The 21,131-nt window shown below is 35.5% G+C and overlaps 1 protein-coding gene across 4 annotated transcripts; it reads left to right on the plus strand.

Annotated features, from left to right (window-relative positions):
- The first annotated feature begins 308 nt into the window (after positions 1 to 308).
- LOC132315794 (DNA repair protein UVH3-like) lies at positions 309 to 19,557 on the plus strand. Of its 4 annotated transcripts, XM_059814202.1 has the most exons (11): positions 309 to 1,800; positions 1,927 to 5,763; positions 6,149 to 6,282; positions 6,589 to 6,696; positions 9,533 to 9,651; positions 13,675 to 13,847; positions 14,453 to 14,538; positions 14,868 to 15,146; positions 15,622 to 15,706; positions 16,232 to 16,760; positions 17,996 to 19,557. In XM_059814202.1, exons 10-11 carry the CDS (start codon positions 16,548 to 16,550, stop codon positions 18,692 to 18,694), a joined length of 912 nt encoding a protein of 303 aa, XP_059670185.1. In that variant the 5' UTR covers positions 309 to 1,800; positions 1,927 to 5,763; positions 6,149 to 6,282; positions 6,589 to 6,696; positions 9,533 to 9,651; positions 13,675 to 13,847; positions 14,453 to 14,538; positions 14,868 to 15,146; positions 15,622 to 15,706; positions 16,232 to 16,547; the 3' UTR covers positions 18,695 to 19,557. The 4 variants fall into 4 exon arrangements, with proteins under 4 accessions (XP_059670185.1, XP_059670183.1, XP_059670184.1 ...); XM_059814200.1 differs by having other exon boundaries at positions 6,149 to 6,696; XM_059814201.1 differs by lacking the exon at positions 6,149 to 6,282.
- Positions 19,558 to 21,131: the final 1,574 nt, after the last annotated feature.

The raw sequence follows: 21,131 nt of genomic DNA on the forward strand, positions 1-21,131 counted from the left end.
TTTAATTTCAGTATTTTCATCAGGGGAAAAAAAATCAAAAACAAAACGTGTAAGAAACAAGCCTCTAATTTTGAAACATGTCCCAACAAGAGCACCCACCATTCTAGGGTTTGGAGAGGGTTATATGGTGGGCACAAAACTATTTTGTTGTTTCACATTAGTTTCTAAATTATTTGCAAAATCAGTTAAACATAAGTTTTTAAAATGGATTTTGGCGCCACGGGAAGTTATGAATTTACTGATTAGCCCCTTAATAAGTGAAATAACGGCCCTTGGGCCTTGGTCTTACTAATGTAACCCAAAATTTAACCAGTCACCAGTGCTCCTCAAGCTCACTCAACCACGATAATGCACAGAGACACACATGAGCATCAAAACATGGAAGTGGTATATGTCTCTCGCACAACACTGCACCAAGCCATCTTCATCACCCACGGCCTCAACCACAACAACTATGCCATCAGCAAGCTTCTCGAGTTCTGTGCCCTCTCCGACGCGGGCAATCTCTCCTACGCCTCTCTCACCTTCACCCATATCCATTCCCCAATTCATTTATCTACAATTCCCTCATCAGAGCCTATTCTTTCAGTTCTCAGCCCTGCTTGGCTCTGCATTACTTCCATATCATGTTGCAGGACTCCTCTATGTGTCCCGATCACCACACCTTCCCGTTCGTTCTCATTGCTTGCAGTAATGCATCGCAGGTGTGTCTTGGTAGGGAAATACACAATTGGGTGGTGAAAATGGTTTGGCGTTGTCGGATGGTCATGTACAGTCTGCGTTAATTAGGTTTTATGCTGAATGTAAAGCTTTGGAGGATGCCCGGAAGGTGTTTGATGAAATATCTAACTTAGATGACGTTCAGTGTAACATTCTTGTAAGTGTATCTATGATTCGGTTTGGCTTTGGAGGCATTGAATGTTTTTCGGCATATGTTGTTGTGTGAAGTTGTGCCTGATGAATTTTGTGTGACTACTGGGATTACAGCTTGTTCTCGTTTAGGGGTTCAAAAAGATCTTCAAAAAGATGCAGGGCTTCAAAAAAGATCTAAGGTCAATTTATTTTAGACAACTTGGAAACTGAATTTGGTGTTTTAGCCCAACATGAGCATTATAGTTGCATGGTGGACTTGCTCTGCGGGGCAGGTCAATTAGATGCAGCACTTCATCTCATAAAGAGGATGCCTATGAAGCCTCTTGCTTCTGTCTGGGGTTCCTTACTGAGTGATTGCCGAATCCATAATAACGTTGATCTCGCAGAGCTTGATGTCAAAGAGCTTCTATGGATAGTAGCTGATGATAGAGCTGAAGACGATGGAATTTAAGTTCAGTTATCAAACATTTATTTAGCTGCACAGAGGTGTGAAGATGCGGGTAGGATTTGCAGGATAATCGGTCATAAAGGGCTCAAGAAAACACCAGGATGCAGTACAATAGAAGTGGATGGGGAGGTAAAAGAATTTGTCTCTGGAAATGTATCACTCCCATACTGAGCACAAATAAATACATGCTATGCTTGACCTGATGTCCCTTGACTTAATTCACCACCCTTTGGAGGATCTGAATATCTAATGCAGCAAGAAGTGCAACTTACAACTTCTTTCACTATTGCAAAGCAGTTATGGCATGCATTATTTCTCTGAAAGAGTGCTTGACCAATGGACCTTAGAAGATTGTCTTGCCATTCGTCAGTCGTCCGTTTGCTATTAACTTTCACCAGTGATAGATGCATGGATCGCTATCTTATCATGAAGTTGAACTGTTAGTCCTGGCACTAAATCCTTGGGATGAAGAAACAGAGGTACTAAATTTCTTCCTTTGAAGAATTCTGCTACACATGCTCTAGAAATTATTCATATTTTTACCAAATATATTTTCTGCATTGGCCACTTGAATAAAAAGCTAAAATAAGATATTTGCATTGCAGCTTCATTTTATTCTTGTCCTCCACAAAAGCATGGCCTGCTTGAACTCTAGACTTTCAGCAATCTACGATGATGATGTCTTTCAATAATACAAGTTCACCGACAAACTATTACGTCACACTTACACAGATAGATTTATCTGCTATAATATGTTTAGTTGAAAATCTTTGATAGTTCATACCAAGGTTGTTAAAATCGGGATTCTACGTAGAATCGTTTTGGGCTCCGTAGAATCGGAATCGTAGAATCGGATCGTGAATCGTGAGATTCTACCAAATTGTGAAAAAACAATTGAAACTAACTTCTTAAATAATAAGATCTGTAAAATATAACAAAAATGAGGCCAAAACACACAATATTACACATCCATGAGTTCACAAATCTCAAATCCTAACAATATTTCAAAGTCCGAATATAAATAAAAGAAAATTTAGCTCAAAATAACATGAGTTTAGAAATCTCAAATCTTAACCCATCCATCTCCAAAGTTAGAAAATAAAATTACATATCAAAAGTAAACCCATTTTTTTTTTTTTTAAAACTGAAGAAATAAGAAGACCTTTTTGTCCACCAATCCAAGTGTTACGGTGTATGTGACCTTATTAGTCACAAGTATGAAATTAATCAAGAGTTAGCACAACAAAATATGAACCACGCGTTAACTTGATCTCATTAGATTATCAGTTTAGACTACAAGATTATACATTGGCTGACATATTCGGCAAGTCTTTTAAGCTTTTAAATTATTTTTAATTTTTAATATATATGATAAGCCTTCAAAAAATAAAAATAGTCAAATGAAACCAAAATTTGCCTAAACCTGTTAGTCACGAGTATGCATCCTTGAGATATAATTGATCATTTTAATTTTTTATAATTAAACACAAAAATATATAATGGAACATCAACATACATGGTAAAAATAATTGATATATATACATATATATATATATTTCTTTTTCTGCCACTAATGAAAAATAATTTATATTTTATGTAATAAATATTTAACTTTGTATACTACACTTGGGCCAGGCCTCTTTTATTTTGTAGCCCGGAAGAAACCAACCAAAAAATAAAGGCCCAAACAACCAATTTCGTAGAATCGGTAGAATCGTGTAGAATCGTACGATTCTACCTCCGATTCTACAATTCTACCCCCGATTCTACCGATTCTACCCCCGATTCTACTAATTGAACGATTTTGCTGCGATTTGACTCGATTTTGAGTTCTGAGTCGTAGAATCGTGAGATTCTACGACTCAGAATCGCGATTTTGACAACCATGGTTCATACTGCTTTATGTTCCCAGTCATCTGTTCTTCAATTAGAACTATTTAGTCTATTTTTTTTTTTTTTTTTTTTTCCTTAGATATTTTTTGTTGCCGATTGCTTTGCCCTTGTAGTCCCCAAGTGTTGCTACGTAACATGTCAGAAAAGGTTGGCAGCTTTTATAGAGAATGTCATGTATGTAAATAAACAGGGATAGCCTAGTCGGAATGTCTTAACTTTCCCAATTCTGAAAATTCTAAGATATTCCATCAAGAAATAACAAAAATATCTCCATGAATAAAGAAGTAAAATATTGGTTCTAATTTCAAAAAAAAAAAAAACAGATGCTAAGATTTTACTTGATATTCTACTTATCAAAAAACAAAGATTTAACTTGATATACTAAGTTTGTTCAGCTCAAGAGGTATACTGCCTAGTCCTAACCTGACAAATGAACATTGTAGTGGTGTCCTTTCACAATATTGAGTGAGGCAACAGGAGTGGAAACATTTTCTGGAGCTGACATGAAGCATTCTAGTGCTGATTATCCTTCAGAAGGAAATGTTGTCAATCTTTGCAAGGCCTGATATGAGGCCTGCACTATATATTGTCTCGAAAATTTCATGCCAGCATGTTATTTCTTTGGATGTGGTGGTTCCCCAACGACCATAGTTCACTAGACATGCATGTATTTTTTTCTCAAGATTTTGTAAAAGTATGTGGTCAAAGCCACAATGAAGATGGTTAATTTCCAATTTCTTTTTATTTCCATACTTTGTACTTATCTCTGTGGACTAACTAGTTCTTTAAATCCATCTTGCTAATATTCATTTTTTCTTCCCTTATTTTTCCCAGTACATATGTTCTTTCCTATGACCAAAGTAATCTATAAATTGAGTAAAGAAAAGAATCAGTGCATTTATCTTCAAATTTGAAGCACAATGCTCAAGTCTCTTTGGGATAAAATTCTGATTGTTCTGCTGCCATGAATGTCAAATGAATTGGAGAACTTGTACATAAGATACCTTTTCCATGTAAATTTTGTAACTCTTTCCAACTTCATATATTCAACACCTATCAGCAACATCTATATTTACTTTTGGGAAAATAAATGATTCCAATATGCTATTTCCATTGTTTTAACAGCTAAAATGCTATGCCTTATCTAACCTAAAATGCCATCAGTGACCAGCTTTTTTGAGACAGCAAAGTTAAAGTTTCTCCTCTCTGAGGTAATCTGTATTAGTCTTTCTAAGCCAAAGAATTCATAATAGAATATTGAAAAAATGGCCAAAAAAAAAAAAAAAACATACTTTTTCATTACAGCCTGTTGCCAAGCAAAAAATTCTCATAATCAAATACTAACTGAGAAAAAAATATAAATTTCATCCATCATGTCCCATATTAATTGATATGGGAATCTCATATGAGAAGTTGTCGCTATATTGTCGTTGGGTAACAACAGTGCTTAATCACTGCTATGGCTAAAGAAAGCCATCACAGTTTTAGGGCTCAATGTGACGATAATGCTCTCACTAGTTGAAAAATTCTTGCGTTGAAAATTTCTGCTACACATGCTCTAGAAATTATTGATATTCTTACCAACATTTTTTCTGCATGGCCCTCTTGAGCCGAGAGCCAACATAAGATATTTGCATTGCAGCTTCATTTCATTCTCGTTCTCCACAAAAGCATGGCCTGCTTGAACTCTGACTTTCAGCAATCTACATGGTGATGTGTTTCAACAGTACAAGTTCACCCACAAACTATTATGTTACACTCACACAGATATATATCTGCTATAATATCTCTAGCTGAAAATCTTTGATAGTTCATACTGGTCGATGTTCTAGTCATCTGTTCTTCAATTAGAACCATATGAACATTTTTTCTTAAATATTTTTTGTTGTTGATAGCTTTGCCCTTGCAGTTCCCTAGTATTTCTATGCAGCATGTCAAAAAGTTGGCAGCTTCTATAGAGAGTGTCATGTATATAAATAAACAGGGATAGTTTTGGGTATCAATTTGGAATCAATCTAGTCGGAATGCCTTACTTTCTAAATTCTGAAAATTCTAAGATATTCAATCAGAACATAACAAAAATTTGTTCATGAATAGATAAGTAACATAATGGTTCTAATTTCAAATCAAGAAAAAAGAAGTATTTACTTGAAATTTAGAGTTTGTTCAGCTCAAGAGGTATACTGCCTAGTCCTAACCTGACAAATGAACACTGCAGTGGTGTCTCTCCACAATATTGGGTGAGACTACAAGAGTGAAAACGTGTTTCTGAGGCTGAAATGAAGAGTTCCGATGCTGATTATCCTTCAAAAGGAAATGCTGTCAATGTCTGCAAGGCCTGATGATGATGATGATGATATATATATATATATATATATATATATATATATATGCGCTTGATGAGGCCTGCACTATATAGTGTCTTTGAAAATTTCTTGCGTGCATGTTATTCCTTTGGATGTGGTCATTCCACAACGACCAAAGACATGCATGTATTTTGTTCCTCAAGCTGTGGTATAAATATGTCGTCAAAGCCACAATGGATATGGGTAATTTCCAATTGCTTTTTATTTCCATACTTTGTACTTATCTCTGTAGACTAACTAGTTCTTCTTTAAATCTCTCCTGCTAATGTTCATTTTCTTTATTCCCTTCTTTTTCCCAGTACATATGTTCTTCCCTATGACTGAAGTAAATCTATAAATTGAGAAAAGAAAAGAAACAGTGCATTTATCTTCAAAATAAATTTATTAGTACATTACAACACCTATATGCTTGCAATTGCTTCAGGTCCAATTACATCTAGTGCTGAATCCCTGCAATGACTAAAGAAAGTCACCGCATTTTTGAGTACTGAATATGATGATAATTCTCTCGTTAGTTAATCAAATGATGAAACACAATCACTCCCAGTTTGATCACTTTGAAATACAGGTATGGGCAAGGAAGTTGAAGTAGAAGGCTGTGGAGCTGGCCAGTGTATTGGTGTAATTGCCAGGGTCATGTTGAAGTAGAGTCTCTGGACATAGATCTTTTGCCACTTATAAAAATAGTACAAACAAGATCAGGTTGAGCCTCTAAATAAATAATTTTTGTGGAGGGAGTGTGTAAGTATTAACTAGAATATATATATAAAAGTGGAAACAAGACCAACTTGACAATTTCAAAAGGTGCATAAACAATTAATTTCAGCATGTACTAGATTGTTCAGAAAGAGTTGAAGGTGAATTATTGAAATATCACCTCACCAACTCACTTTCTGTACTTGCATTTAAGTGAATAAATGGCACACAGCACATATGCGCCTACGCATAGGCCTCGTTATCATAGCGGCACATCAACTGACACAATTGCATCCACGTCATCTGCCACAGGTGTGCCTTTCCTGCCACATCATCCACCACTTCAGCAGACTGTCACGGCAGCTCAGCGACACATAATCTGTCACGTCAGTTGAGACACTTTTTTCTGTTTGATTCAAGGTACATATTCAATCACTTGAGTTGGGGAGTAACTATTTCAGTTGTTTGTAACTTCAACTTAAATCTTTAAATCTATTTTGTTTATATATTTATTAACACTAAATTTGGTTGGCTTTGAAAGTTTGTTGTTGTGTGATCTTGTTTATTGCGTCTTAGATCCAATTCGATATGATGCCCTTATTTGGGGGAAATACAAAACATTGCCCCTCGTTTTAGATGTCGTTCGCATAAAAGTAATTGTAATGAGAAATAGATATTGACAGAGAGATAATTTTTTATTACCGTAAAACAAATTTCACAATAAAGTTGATGATCATCTTAAATTTTCATTGTTATGCTTTAATTTATTCCTTACAATTGCCTTGTGCCCCAATGGTTAGCAAACCTTTAAGAAGCGTCATGGTTTAGCACAATATCCTGATTGTCTTATCCATCCATACATTGAGACACTCTTTCCCGTTTGATTCATGGCACATTTTAGTCACTTGGGTTGGGCGGTCAATATTTCAATGTTTAGCGTAGCTTCAACTTCAATCTTGAAATTTATTTAGTTTACATTATTACTGATTTTGTTTATTGCATCTTATTGTCCATTTTCATATAATGCATGCCCTTATTGAGGGAAAAATACGATATGCTGCTCTTGAATTTGGAAATGGTTTGCAGAACACTAATTGTTATGAGAAGAAAATATTGAAAGAGAGACAACTTTTATTATCATGTACCAGATTTCACAATGAAATTGGAGATGATCATCTTAAATGTTGATCTTTTTACTTTAATTAATTTCCCACAATTGCCTTGTGCCCCAATGGTTAGCAAATATGCATCCTATAGCAGTTAAAGGATCACTAGCTATGTTTTTGTAGGGTTGTTGATATCACTATTGCTATTAGTTTTTCTCCCCAGGGCTATGTTTTTGTTATAGTTTCAGCCCATGGCATAATGTACAGGGGCTATGGCCCTCTTTAATTTGTATATATATATATATATATATATATATATGTACAATAGTTAATCCAACATACTTAATTTCCAATAAATAAATAAATAAAAGAATTTATAAGACACGACACCACTGCACATGTTTAACTTAAAAAGAAAAAAGATCCCTAATTTGAAAATTTTAGAAGGCATGTCTGCGAAACAGATGCCAGAAGCTGATGAGGACACTGAAAAATAAAATGACATTACTATGCTGGGAAAGGGGCAATGCCCAAGGAATAATAGTTTTAATTAAAAGCTTCATGATTTGGCACTTTCAAGAAACTTCTTGGTGTAGCATAAATCCTGGTTGTTTGTCACTGGTCCGAACAATTATATGTCCATCTATTTCGTCGACACTTTTTCTTGTTTTATCTTGTTTTATGGTACTCATAGATCACTTAGATTGTAACTATTTCGGATTATTGTAGTTTCATTTTCTATCTTAATAATTATTAAATTGATTGATTTATTGTACTACCCTAATTTTTTTTTATTTAGGCTAGTTAATCATGTCACTGGATTAAATGTCACCTGATAAAACAATTAGTAATTTATGTTGTACTCATTGGTAGTTATATGGAAAGTGTGGGGGAAAACTAATTACAGTGACAAGAAAATTACTAATGAGTAGTGGTGGAGGAAAGTGGAAATAAAAGGAAATTTGGGGTAAATTGAGATTTGGTCAAAGCATGGAGGACATGTGTCCTCTCCATGCAATAGCATAAGCCATGTTTATGTTAAGTTCCTTACAGCTGTAAATGGTATCTTACACTAGTGATGAAAGGAGCAACCAATGAAAGTAAAGAATAGAAAGAAAAGAAAATAGATCAAAGAAAAAAATAGAGAAACCAGAGTTCTGGCCGGGAGTTTAGAGAGAGAGAGAGAGAGAGAGGAAGATGAAAGAAGAAAGAAAATGAGGAAAACTAAGGGAAATCCATAGGTCCGCATTGGAATTTCGTTAGAGGTAGGGAAATACCAATGCCAAGAGGGAGAGAAGGGAAGGACCATGACTTTTACTCACTTTGAGTGCATTTTTATTCTTTGTTTAAATTGGTTTGATTTTTCTTCAACTATGGTTCTATTTCAATCTATATACCTTGGCCTGCTTAACTAAGTGCAGATCTGTTTTGCATTATTCTTATATGAGTTTTATATATGTAAAAAGGGCATGATTATTTACAGGAATTTAATCATCAATTGTTCTACCGCATTCTACCTGATTACTCCACTGCTGATTTTAGACAAGAAATGTTATATGAAAAGAAAAAGAAAATTCTTGATCTGCAACTTGGGTTTAGATTTAAAGAAAATGTTCCTAATTGGGTTTCACTAACTGTGAAGATTGGGAATGTTGTTGGTGAATCAGAAATTTAGGACTGCGGCCCTTGAGTATAATTCTTTAAAGAGACAAGTAGGGTACGAGCTACCCTTGGCCCTTGGGTGAAAAACCCGAAACCCAAATGGTAGACCCTTGGAGGGTATTGAGGGTTGGGGCCACGCCAGTGCAAAAAGTTGGTCACTGGTTTCTCTCGGGGAATCACCATTTACTTGGTTTGATTTTATAAATCAAGGTTGGGGCCATGCCGGTGTAAAGGTCGGCTGGCCGGTGAATTTCCTTTGAAATTTACCATGGTTGATAGACATAATTCATTTTGGTGGAAATGAAATCTGAAAATTTGGTTTTGAAACTATAGTTGAAAGCTAAATGACTTTACTTTATAATTTTGAAGATTGACATGTATTTATAATAAAGATTATCCTGAAAAATTAAATGGTTCATTTTAAAAACTCATAGTGATGACTGTTAGTCTTTCTCTATTGGGAGTCGTCTCACCCTTTATATTTTCAGGTAATGACACCCGAGTTGGCGGAAGTACTGATGCTAAATGAAGAACTTGAACTCGGTGAATGGAAACTCCTTTGAGTGGAATACAATGTTTTGCGTTCATGCTTGAAGATGTTAGCTTGGTATATATTTTTGCCTTGGCTTGTAATTATGTAAATATTTATGAAGCATAACATTTTATGAAGTGCTAAACTTATCTCTTTGTTCTATAAATACTGTATCTCTTTTGTATCCTGGGCTGTTGGTTTTTTTTTTGGAAATGAACTGTTTGGTAAAACTTTATTACCAAATGATTACACATACTGTAAGTTGGTGTATTAAAAAAAAAATACGCTTTATTGTCTCCCTAGAGGGACTTGTTTTGCTGTTTTGTATTGGAATAATTTATGTGAAAGTGTATAGAGCTAAACTAGGATGAATCGCATTGGCACTCCCTTGTTTTTAAAACCTTAAACCTGACTAGTTCTTCTGTGTTAAGGTCCTATGTTAGGTATTTATTTGTATGAGCTTATTCATGTCCTGTATGCATGATGAATTTTGTTGTAATGAGATGCATGTTTAGTATTCTGACAAGTATTGGTATAAGTAGTTTAGAACCTGGTAGCCTCTATTTTCTATGTTTAAATTATGTGGCGAATTTGCTGGTGAGGTTTTAAACTTGAGACAGCTTAAGGTTCAGTCTATAATAGTTATTTAATTCACTTTAAATCGGTTGGGTATTATATCAGTTAGTTTATTCACATTGGGGACAGACTTTGAGATATTTTGTATGCTGCAGGAGTAAGTTTGAATTCATTTTTCCTAGTGTTCCTATTCTCAAGATGTTCTGAAAATTTTACTGCTTGTAGATTTATGAGTCTTGAGTATTTTCTGCCTAACTTCATCATCTTTGGGCCAGTAAATATTTTTTAGAAAAATGTGGTAGTGCTACCACCCATATTTTTCGCTGGTTGCTGTTTGGATTATTTGATTATTTTTTTAGATCTGTTTTTTATCCCAGAAAATTTTGGAAATTTTCAGAATTATGGCATTTCGAGTTTAGTTTCCAAAGAATTTTGGTTTGCTTCAATCCCACTAGTATTAAATTTTATATAAATTTTTAATTACACGCTGCCATTTCTTTTTATCAATGGACTGCTGTTCCAGTATTCTTTTAAACCTTTTTAATCACACCCTTGTGTAAGGGGGTGACATTTATAGAGTTTGCAGTCTTAGTGATGTCTTTTTTGGTCCCTTGTAAATCATGACTTTGATTCTAGAACAGAGTGGTTTGCTTGTAAGATCCCTTCCTGAAGTATCAGCAATGCCACGTTAACACGTGGAGTTCCAGTGGAAAAATTCATGAGGTACTCACTACTGGAAGCTATATCTTGAGATTGGATTGTGTCTTGAGAGGCTGAGGTGGGCTTGAAATGGGTGACACAGAGAGTTGAGTGAAGAAAAGCATTGTGAAGACAATCCAAAATTCCAAATGGGTGCTTTAGAATTGCACAATTTATAGCTACAGAGAGAGGGAGCAGAACACAATATAGAGAGTAAAACCATTGCAGATTAGTTTTATGAATTTATTCTAAAATGGAAAGAATATGTAACGCTTGTTAAATAATTTAAATTTGATGCAATGTGGACATTATGGGATTATTGTGAGGGCAAGCCTTGGCGCATTGGTAAGGTTGCTCCATTGCAATCTAGAAGTTACAGGTTCAAACCAAGGAAATGGCCTCTTTGCATGAGAGTAGTGGGACAAAGTGAATGGCTTCTAACATGAGAAGTTGCCGGAATGAGCAGAGATCGCGGGACCAAATATCCGTGGCTGGTGAATGTATCGTCGGCAACAAGGACTTGATCGTGGAGATCCTTCCACATTTTCTGGTGAAACCTCTGATTCGATTCAAGTCAGTTTCAAAAACATGGTTCCCTCTCATCTCCAGTCATCGTTTCTCTCTCCTCTGGCTGCAGCAGCAACATCCCAAAATGTTCGGCCTTTTCTTCTTCCTTGACTCTATATCTCAGAACAAAACTTAGATGTATTCCTCTAATTGACTCCTCAGGGAATGCTAGTGGTAGAGAAAACCAGTCTCTACCCCTAATTCACAATTTTCCCTATCTCTGTTCATTTTCTATGTATGTACATTTCCCTGGGTTTGATCTGGGTTTTATTCTTATTTTCTTCTATCCATTTCTCTCTGTGTGTGCATATGTCCTCAATGGGTTTCTATAGTTGATGCTGGGAGAGAGAGAAACTGGGAGTAGAGAGAGAAAGAAAGATGGTGGGGGAGTAGAGAGAGAGATACCCCAGAGGGGGGGAGGTTGGGAGAGGGATGAGATTTATTTAGGAAATGGATAAGAGCATTTTCGGGAGACAAAAAGGATGTTTTGGGTATTTAATAGCTTAAATTAGTCATGTGCATTGATGGTACTTTTCTAACAGATCAGTTCAGATAAGCCGTTCTTTACTACATTTCTTAAATTTTAATGGACTTATATACCCAAAATGAAAACTATAAGGATGTTTTATTTACTTTACCCATTAATGCCAAATATACCAGTTTACAAAAATGCTAATCTATATATTGATATAGCTATGATGATGCTTTGATGGTGATGATGTTTCTAAGATCATTATGAACTAACAGGAAAATTTTTGTTTACGATCAGATTTATTTCTTTATTGTTAAAAATTTACAGTTTCTTACATTCTTGGTGGTGGTTATATTTATCTCTTATTTGACTCATTCTACCTTATGTTTAGAGTGCATTTGATTGCCCAGTTGTGATCAAGTACAGCAACATTTTTGTTCATGCCTTTTGGAACGGTAGAAAGTAAGTATCATAGTACTGCGTCACAGAGAATAAGTAGTCTGAGAAGACTATCCTTCGCTTCTCCAAGATCTGGAAGGTTCTTTAGTGGCAGATTTGAAGAATAACAACCCCATTTCTTAGAAGCTTGTTCTCTCTCTAAGAAATCACTTGGTGATAATAGAGACATCTTCATGTACAGGCAGTGATGGGGCTTTAATTTACTCTCCTGTTTTTCTTAGCAATACATAAGTTAATTTGAGAACCCAGGTTTTGATTTGCCTTGTTTTTTCATTTTTAGTCACTTTTAAACTCTGAACAAGTATGGATAATAGTACAATATACCGTTGAGATGCATGACTTCGTATCTTTTTGGTTAAATCTTCATCATCATCTTTATTTCTGTAACTTTTTTTTCCTAGTTTTTTTTTGGTTGGTTTGTTTCTGGAAGATTAGTTTTTTTTAATATGAGTTTTCAAGTGTTCTAATTAGATGGTGTTAGAGGCAAAGTAGTTGTAGAATCAGCAATCAGGGTTGGTGGTTCGGTTGTTTTTATAGACTCAACCTAGAGTTGCACTAGGATACATACATCTGGGCGGGAGGCTTAAAGCCATTGAAACAATCCCAATCTATATGGTCACAGATTTGATCTGTATGACAATAGTTCAGCCTACAAGGCTTAGAGCCATTGATAAATCAGTGATTTGTACCTTTATATTGACAATTACTCATTGTTGTATGAGTTGTTTTCAACTTTTTCCCTCTAATCATCCTGCTGAAACAAATTCCTACTCCCTGGATAGTTTATTCTATTGTACCAATTGTTGGTGGAGTGGCACTTGCATCATTGACTGAGGCCTCTTTTAATTGCTGAGGCACTGCAAAAGCACTTTTTGTTCTTAGTTATTGCCCCTTCTGTTTCTTTCCCAAATGTGTGAAAATTAAAAGAAATTGAAGAAGCATATATCTCCTTCTGGGTCGAGATTTTTATTTACCTTAGCGCAGTTGGATTCTTCTAAATAACCTAGTAAATAGTAATTGAAGTGATTTTTCTAAATTGTATATATGATCTCGATTGTAATTGAAGTGGTTTTTCACCATAATCAATAGACAAAATGCTTAAAATTCTGAAATCTCACTACCCATTAATTCTCTTTCTCTGTAAAATGTTCTTGAACCGGCCTGTGTATAATCAACCTTGTAACACTCCTGGCTAGGAACTAATAGAATGTGGGTAGATTTATCTATCCATTTAATTCAATAGAGATGTTTTGATATTATTTCTTACGAAGTGATCACTATCAGAATTGAACCTATGTTATCACTTTTTCCGTGTTCTCTTGCAGCTGGATGGCAAGATTATCACACCTACAGACTTGGCATCTTGGGGATCTGGTCTCTTACAGTGGCTCAAATTCACACAGCTTACAGGAATTACAATTAGAGGCAAATGTATTATTGATGGCAATTGTTGAGCTAAACCAGCAATTGTTCATTTAATTAGGATTTAACCCATAATGTGAGCACTTGTCTCTATGTCTGATCTTCCCATTCTTAGATCCAATTTAGTTGGGCAAGAGCCCCAAGAAATAAGAGTTTTATTTTTTGAAAGTTCAAGCAAATGCACACACACCCAGAGTAATTTTTCCTCTCTTCTTTAATTCCATAACAGAGGCATTAAATAAATGCTCTTTTATTTTTTATTTTTTTTATTCAACTAATCAGAATTTTTTTGAAAAACAAATTCATTACCACAAAATTTTCTTACTATTAATTTCACATCTTGACAAGTTTTGTAGATCCTGTTTCTGGGTCTACTCAATTTCATGTAGCCTTAAAAGAGGGCAGCGGATAATTTTTAACTTGATTAAAAGCCTGGCTATGGAGCAGTATTTGCTCATTATTCTTTCTTCATAGAGATCATTTTCTGTTGGATATGATCTTTTTCTTTATCATTTTCTGTTGGATATGATCTTTTTCTTTATATGTTGTTTTCCAGTTCTTTGGAATTACTTTTCTGGCATATGCTTTGATCTTTTCAAGAGATAATTTTTTCCATTTCTTTCTTTCGGGGGATGTAGAAGGTGTCACAGCTTATTTAATTCCCATCTAATTCTTTGTCAGGACATTGAGAATGAGCTTGGCTTAACCTGAGAACATTTAATCCATATGGCGCTTCTTCTTGGGAGTGATTATACTGAAGGTGTAAGGTGGGTAATAGTTGGAGGTTTGGCTACTTCGATTATGAATAATTCTATTTGTCATGTTCTATTGATTTCCAATTTGTTTTTGTTCCCTATATAAATTCTGAACATCCCCCGCCCACCCACACACAAAGGCTCTCTACCTAGTCTCCCTAATGCCAGTTCATTCTGTAGGTCTCCTCATTTGAGATTCATTGTGCTATTAATTCCTTACTGTTGTCAATAGCAGACGTGTAAGCCTATTCATAAGCAGCTGTAGTGGTGCTAAATATATTTGTTAAGTATACTGAATGCATGGATTTAACATGACCTTCTATGGGTTGTTTGTGGCTTAGTGGTATCGGCATTGTCAAGGCTATTGAAGTTCTAAATGGATTTCCCGAGGAAGATGGCCTCCAAAAATTCCGGGAGTGGATTGAATCTCCAGATCCAACCATCCTTGGAAAATTCAATGTGTAAGCAGGATCAAGTTCGAGGAAGAGAGGGTCCAAAGTTAGCAACATCGACGTGAGTTGCCCAAATAGCAATGCAAAGGAGATTCCACAGCTAACCATAATGTTTCGCGTTCCATAGATTCAGATCAAAACACAAAGCAGATTTTCATGGATAAACATGTAATAAAGTGGTTCAACCATTGTCTTTTCCTTTTCAGTTTTAAATTTCCATGAAAGAATCAGATGTCACTTCTTTTTCATTGTTTATAATTTTAAAAAATTTATTTACCCAGAGAAAAGTGAGCAAAAACTGGCATATTCCTTCTTCTTTTCCAAGTGAAGCAGTCAATTCTGCATATGCAAATTGTGTGCACTGAAGATTTTTCCTTGCTTAAATTTGATGTTTTGATAATAACACTAGGTAAATAGCTGTAGAAACTGCTTCTTTGTTCTACCTTTTTCCATGTATTCAGTAGCGGTTGATTTATCCTGGTCTTGAGAGAGCAAAACATATAAATTGCCCAAAACATTCATCGAAGAAGGATCATGTTACTTCAAACTTAGCAGAATGCAGCACTGACAAATGGTGTTACTTTCATGCTTTATGGAAGAAATGCAGAATGCTTGATGGTCTAATTGACTTCATTTCATACAGATTGTGCTGGGAAAAGTTTGGTTGGGGTAGCCAGAAGGCTGACGAGCTGCTACTTCCTGTTTTGAAGGAGTACAACAAACATGAGGTTGGTCTTTCTCTCTCTCTCTCAACCCTCTGCCACCTTTAGGTAGTAAAGAATAAGGAACAACTTGATACGTATGACTATTACCTTAGCAATGTTAATCTTGTTGGTCTTCACTACCTATAGAAATGCCATAATCCATACCCACTCTGATTAATTGTTGTCACTGTCGAAGTGGTCAGGTCACATTTGTTTCAGTTTTGCATCCTTACTGTTAGTGAAGCAAATATAAAAGGAAGAATGAGAGGAGCACTTTGCACGAATGCCTAAATTTTCATATATTTTATTTATGACTTTAAATTAAGTCTTTAAGCATGGGTGTGTTTTCCAAAATTTCTTGATTCGATCTATGATATAGATCATATAGGTCATTCATTTTTTTATGATTTGAAATTACACATCTACTTTGCCCCTATGTGGACTTGAGATTTGGCTGTTTCTTTAATTTCTATATGTTAGCATGAAAGGAAGCTGATGCTGACATCTTCTATATTTTCTTCTTGTTTTCTTGGCCTGATTGATTGAAAGACTCAACTGCCGTTGGAAGCATTTTACACTTTCAACAAGAGATTTGCAAAAATTCGTTGTAAGAGGGTTAAAAAAGCTGTTAAAGGAATAACAGGGAACAAATACTTGGAGTTAATGGATTACTCTGTGCAAGAAGTCACCAGGAGTAGAAAAAAAAGAAGAGCAAGTCCCAATGAATCTGGTGATGACAAATCAGGGAAACATCTTAGTCCAACAGAGAATCGTGTTGCTAGAGATGAGAGCAACACCACGGAAAAATTAACTGCAAAGCAGTCAAGAAAAATGACCCGTCGGGATTCTGTATTATCTGAATCCGATGCGGACCAAAGGCAGGCAAAAAACCAGCAAAGGGTCAAGTGCAACGAGAAGAGGCAGGGGAAAAGGCAGAGGTCAGGCTGTTGGAAGAGGGAGGGGGAAGATAAACCCTGCTTCTGAATACACTGAGACCAGCTCTAATGATGGTAACAATGGCGACCGTGAGCTGGAACTGCAAGTTGAAAAGTTAGAGGGCTCACATCAAATACGAAGGGTAAGTTTTGCTGTTCTCCATCACTCCCTTCATAATTTAATCTGAGGGGATGTTATTGGTCTGGAATTTGTAGAGTAACCAGGATATTTTTTTTCTCTTAATTAAAAAAGGAAAAGAAATAGTATAATATAAGCTGCAAGATGCTCATAATTGGTACTTTCAAGTTATTGTTGGTTTTATTTTGCTATTTCTGTTAGGAATTTCGGAATAGAACTGAAGAAAAATGCTCACAAGAACAAAGGTGATTAGGTTCGGATTGGTGCTTTGCTTACTTAATCCAACCGAACTACCAATTATTATTTTTTTAAACCTGGCAAATGACTAAAACAAACAATTAACCAACCATATTCGACTGCTGCTTCAAGCAGCCATGAGGGAAAGATACAATCAAAATAGAAACCCTCTTTCCTATCCAAAACCATCTTAACCAGCAAGTCAGCTACCGTGTTTGCACACCTCGAGATCCATGTGACCGAAAAACCTCCGTGATCATGTAGAAACTTCCTCACAGCATCCATAATCACCGCAACTGATTCCACATATGAGTTAGTTTCATAATGGCCAAACAATCCCCCTCTACCATGACTGACGAAAGTCCCCGGTTTTGTAACCGGAACTACCAATGTTAAGGTAGTATCTTTTTCAAAGAGAGGAAAGTATTCCCTCGTTTTCACATTTGAACTGGGTAGGCGGCCTCTTAAATGAGCTCCTTGTTTCTAAGTTTGGGTTGCCAGATCTTGCCAAAAATATAAAAGTAAATATCTTGGTTGGAAAATCAAAGATGTTCAAACTGGCTTGAGCTCTCTTTGTGTCGCTTGTTTTAGTTCTATTTGGAAATCTGATTTAAGTGTTGTTGGTGGGTTGACAAACATGAACAACCAATTTAACCTGCCGAGTTGCTCCTGTCGTGATAATTATCTTATTTAAGAATTGTTGTCAAAAGTATAACTGATTGTGTGATTGATGTCATCTTATCCTGCAGTTGTGTAGGATCTATCCTTGTTGGGACTTTAAAATGGTGGAGCATTCACGCTATGCAAATTGTGTGCTTTTGTGGTTTCTGTATGTTCGACTTGGAGTCTGTCATTATACACATGCAAATATACCTGTATAAACATCTTATTTGGAGAAAAACAACATATATTGATCTACTCATAGTGTTCTCCCCTGATTCTTGAATTTTATTTTCCTCGTTTATTTGGTTCACCAACTTCTCTCTTCTATAATTTTTCCAGTCAACACGGGTTCACAAGGCTGTGAAATACATTCCGGATGATTTAGAAATTGTTGATCTGGGCAAATCAGACCAAAATGATGAAAAATGTTCTGATGAAGAGGCAGTGCAAGAAGAGCCTTTTAGGGATCAAGACTTGGTTGGAGATGCTGCTGCTAGTTCCAGTGGAAAGAACCAACATAAAGTTGGAGATTCTTCACTTAAGGAGCGCTTGTGTGGGGAATACCTTGAAATGGGAAGTGAAGTTTGCATGGACGAAGCTGAACCTGAAACTGAAACAGGTCAACTAGGTTCAGGTCAAGATGGTGACCTCTCTTTTGGTGTAGAATTGTCTAAAGAATACCTTAAAATGGGCGGTGGATTTTGCTTGGATGAAGATGAGGTAGATGAGGACCCAGACATATGTGCTTCCTCCAGTGCAGCTGGGGCATCTATCATTGAGAATCCCAATCCTTCTCATCAATCTAGTTTCGTTGAAGAAGTTGATCACGATATTGGTTCGGTTCAATTGGTTTCGAGCCCAACAAAAGCTCTGGATCAAAATGGGGGAAAGACAGATGCATCTGATAGCGAGAAGAATCTAGACCATTCAAACGCCTCTACTAATAAGGAACATCTTAAAGAAGATGTTTCTGGGATGACACCTGTAAGATTTTTAAGTGCCATGCCTAGCCTGAGAAGGAAGAGGAGAAAAAGTTGAAATTGTTCAATTTTCGGAAAAACTTTTGGAGCTAGTCGGGATGTGTGCGCATTTGCTTTCAGTGTTCCTTTCACCCTACCACCAACCAAAATTTTGGGCAATGCCATTATCGCACAGGTAAGAATGTATTTATAAACAAAACCAAGATTGCTAATCTCTAGTTTGAGAAATATCACAATAGTTTTAAACTGCATCTAGTACATAACAGAAGTACTTCTGGGGAAACAGCTTAAATATTTGAAATTGTTCACAGTATTGAATACTCCAGTATTATTAAGTGAAGATCAGATGGTTGAAAATTGAAATTACCACAATTGGTGGGGGTTGCCTGATGTATTCATCTTAACTATTGGATAACGCATTTACTTGGGGACTGAAGTTGTGATATGAATGTCATGCTAGGACAAGTAATGTACAAATTGAATGATTTGTTTTTCTTTTTGCAAGCTGTGGAAACACACAGTTAGTATGTGAGGCCAATTAGAAGTAAAATAGTTTTTTAGGGTTCGTTATTGTCAGATGACAGAATTTATTAGTTTGTGGAGGTATCTGTTGCTGTTGTTTTTGATTGTTTTTTGGGGAAGGGGTTATATTCAACATTCTGTATCTGCAGCAATGGTAACAGTTGAGTGCAGAGAGTGGAGTTTGGCATATATGGTTGGTTTTACTGGTCTCAAGTAGAGTTCTCCAATTCTTTCTTTAATCGGCTATGGACATTCTTATAATTGTTCCATCAAATGCAGGTAGGTGATTTATTTTATTTTATTTTATTTTATTCAGGGGGTTTGATTAAAGTTAGTTGGATTAAGCTTCATACTGAAAATCAGTGAAATTTGTTTTTATAAATTTGTTGTTATTAAACTATAGATTATAATAACTTTTCATTAAAGGAATTACTTTTCTTGTGTTACAATAATTTATACACACACATTCAAGAAAATCATGTCATCTTCAACATTTTCCTTTCCATTTCTTGTATGGAATTAATACTTTTTTGCAGTTGAAATGTCTTTGAATGGGTATGAAGCATTAATAGGAGGACTTGCATGAGAATTAGAGCAGTGGGTATGATTTTTTATCTAGGTAAACAAGGCTCTTTGGTGAGCACAAAAAATAAAATAAAAAGGACGCACGGTACCAAATTCTCTAGCAAGATATGCATTGTGGACATCAAATGGGTTCTTGTTCACGCTCCAAGCTTAGCACTAGTCAAAGGGGTCAAAATATGTATTAGAAACATAGTTATATATATTTTATTTATATGTATATGTGTAATACATAAATGGTGAGTTTATATGTATTTGTGTACAAGCAAGATTAGGTTTAACCCATACAGTACTCGGAGCAAAGTGAAGATAGAGCTACAGGTGGCAGTATTAATAACTTTTTTCCCCTTATAAAGCACTATTATTTTTCCAATACATGACACTTTCCTTCATGAAAAAAAATAAAAGCAAAATTGAAGGAAAATAAATAAAGCCATAAAAAATGTCTCAATGCACAAAAATTGGTGTACGCATCCACCATAGAACATGCACACCATCACAAGGTGTTTGATTAAATTTCTATTCCAAATTCGAACTTGAGCGCGGACTCGCCCAACATTGTCAAGTTACGCTACCCTACTCTCCCTCCCTATCCGTAATATTCATCTTCTCTGTATATATTCATACTTATCCAACACAGTTTTCACTCTCTTTCCACGCAATTCCAATCAAATCCATCACTCCACCCCCTATCATCACAGCTTCATTAAACCCACTTTGTTTCTCTGCACTTTCTCACTGATGAAGTCTAAATATCATTTTCATGTTACTCAGCATACAATTTAAGAGGCAACCAACAGGAGAAGACTCAACATCATTGTAATTCAAAATAACTTCATAATTGAGATAAGTTGATTATTATAAATGAGACTTCTTTCTATTTATAGACACCTACTTACTAAATGAATGACAAAGATTAAATCTAATTAATAGCATAAATCAATCTTCTAGAATTATTCTACAAAATATCATATTTACACAAGAATAATTTAAAATATTGTACAGTATCCTATAAGATAGATATCTAACATGCATGGTGTGTGCGTGGCATGACCTTTCCGTGACTCCTAAATTTTTCAATGTATTAAATATGTAAGATTAACACACATATTACCTGTAAATTTTGCATTTAACATCTCTATCTCTCTCTATCGTAATATTCATTTCCAACACTTTCTTTCATCAAGACTATTTATCACAGTTCGTCACTTTCTCTTTAGACAATTCAAATCTAATCTTTCCCCGTCTCAATTCAATTAAACTATATCGGATATAAAATTTCTACAAATTCTCGATATTATCATTTTGTATTCAAATTCTTCGCTTAATCTTATCGAGGATGAATGCAAGCCGGCAATCTAAGCATTGAAACTAAAAGACTATTTGAGAGC

This window comes from Cornus florida, unplaced genomic scaffold (genome assembly GCF_030987335.1).
Source record: "Cornus florida cultivar Cherokee Brave unplaced genomic scaffold, ASM3098733v1 CherokeeBrave_3.0.0_Hap2_Chr07, whole genome shotgun sequence".
In the NCBI taxonomy this organism is placed as follows: domain Eukaryota; kingdom Viridiplantae; phylum Streptophyta; class Magnoliopsida; order Cornales; family Cornaceae; genus Cornus; species Cornus florida.

Coding starts and splice junctions, on each gene's coding strand:
- LOC132315794 (XM_059814200.1), top strand. CDS start 16,548: ATGCGGACCAAAGGCAGGCAAAAAACCAGCAAAGGGTCAAGTGCAACG. Junction 16,761..17,995: donor GCTCACATCAAATACGAAGG/GTAAGTTTTGCT, acceptor TAATTTTTCCAG/TCAACACGGGTTCACAAGGC.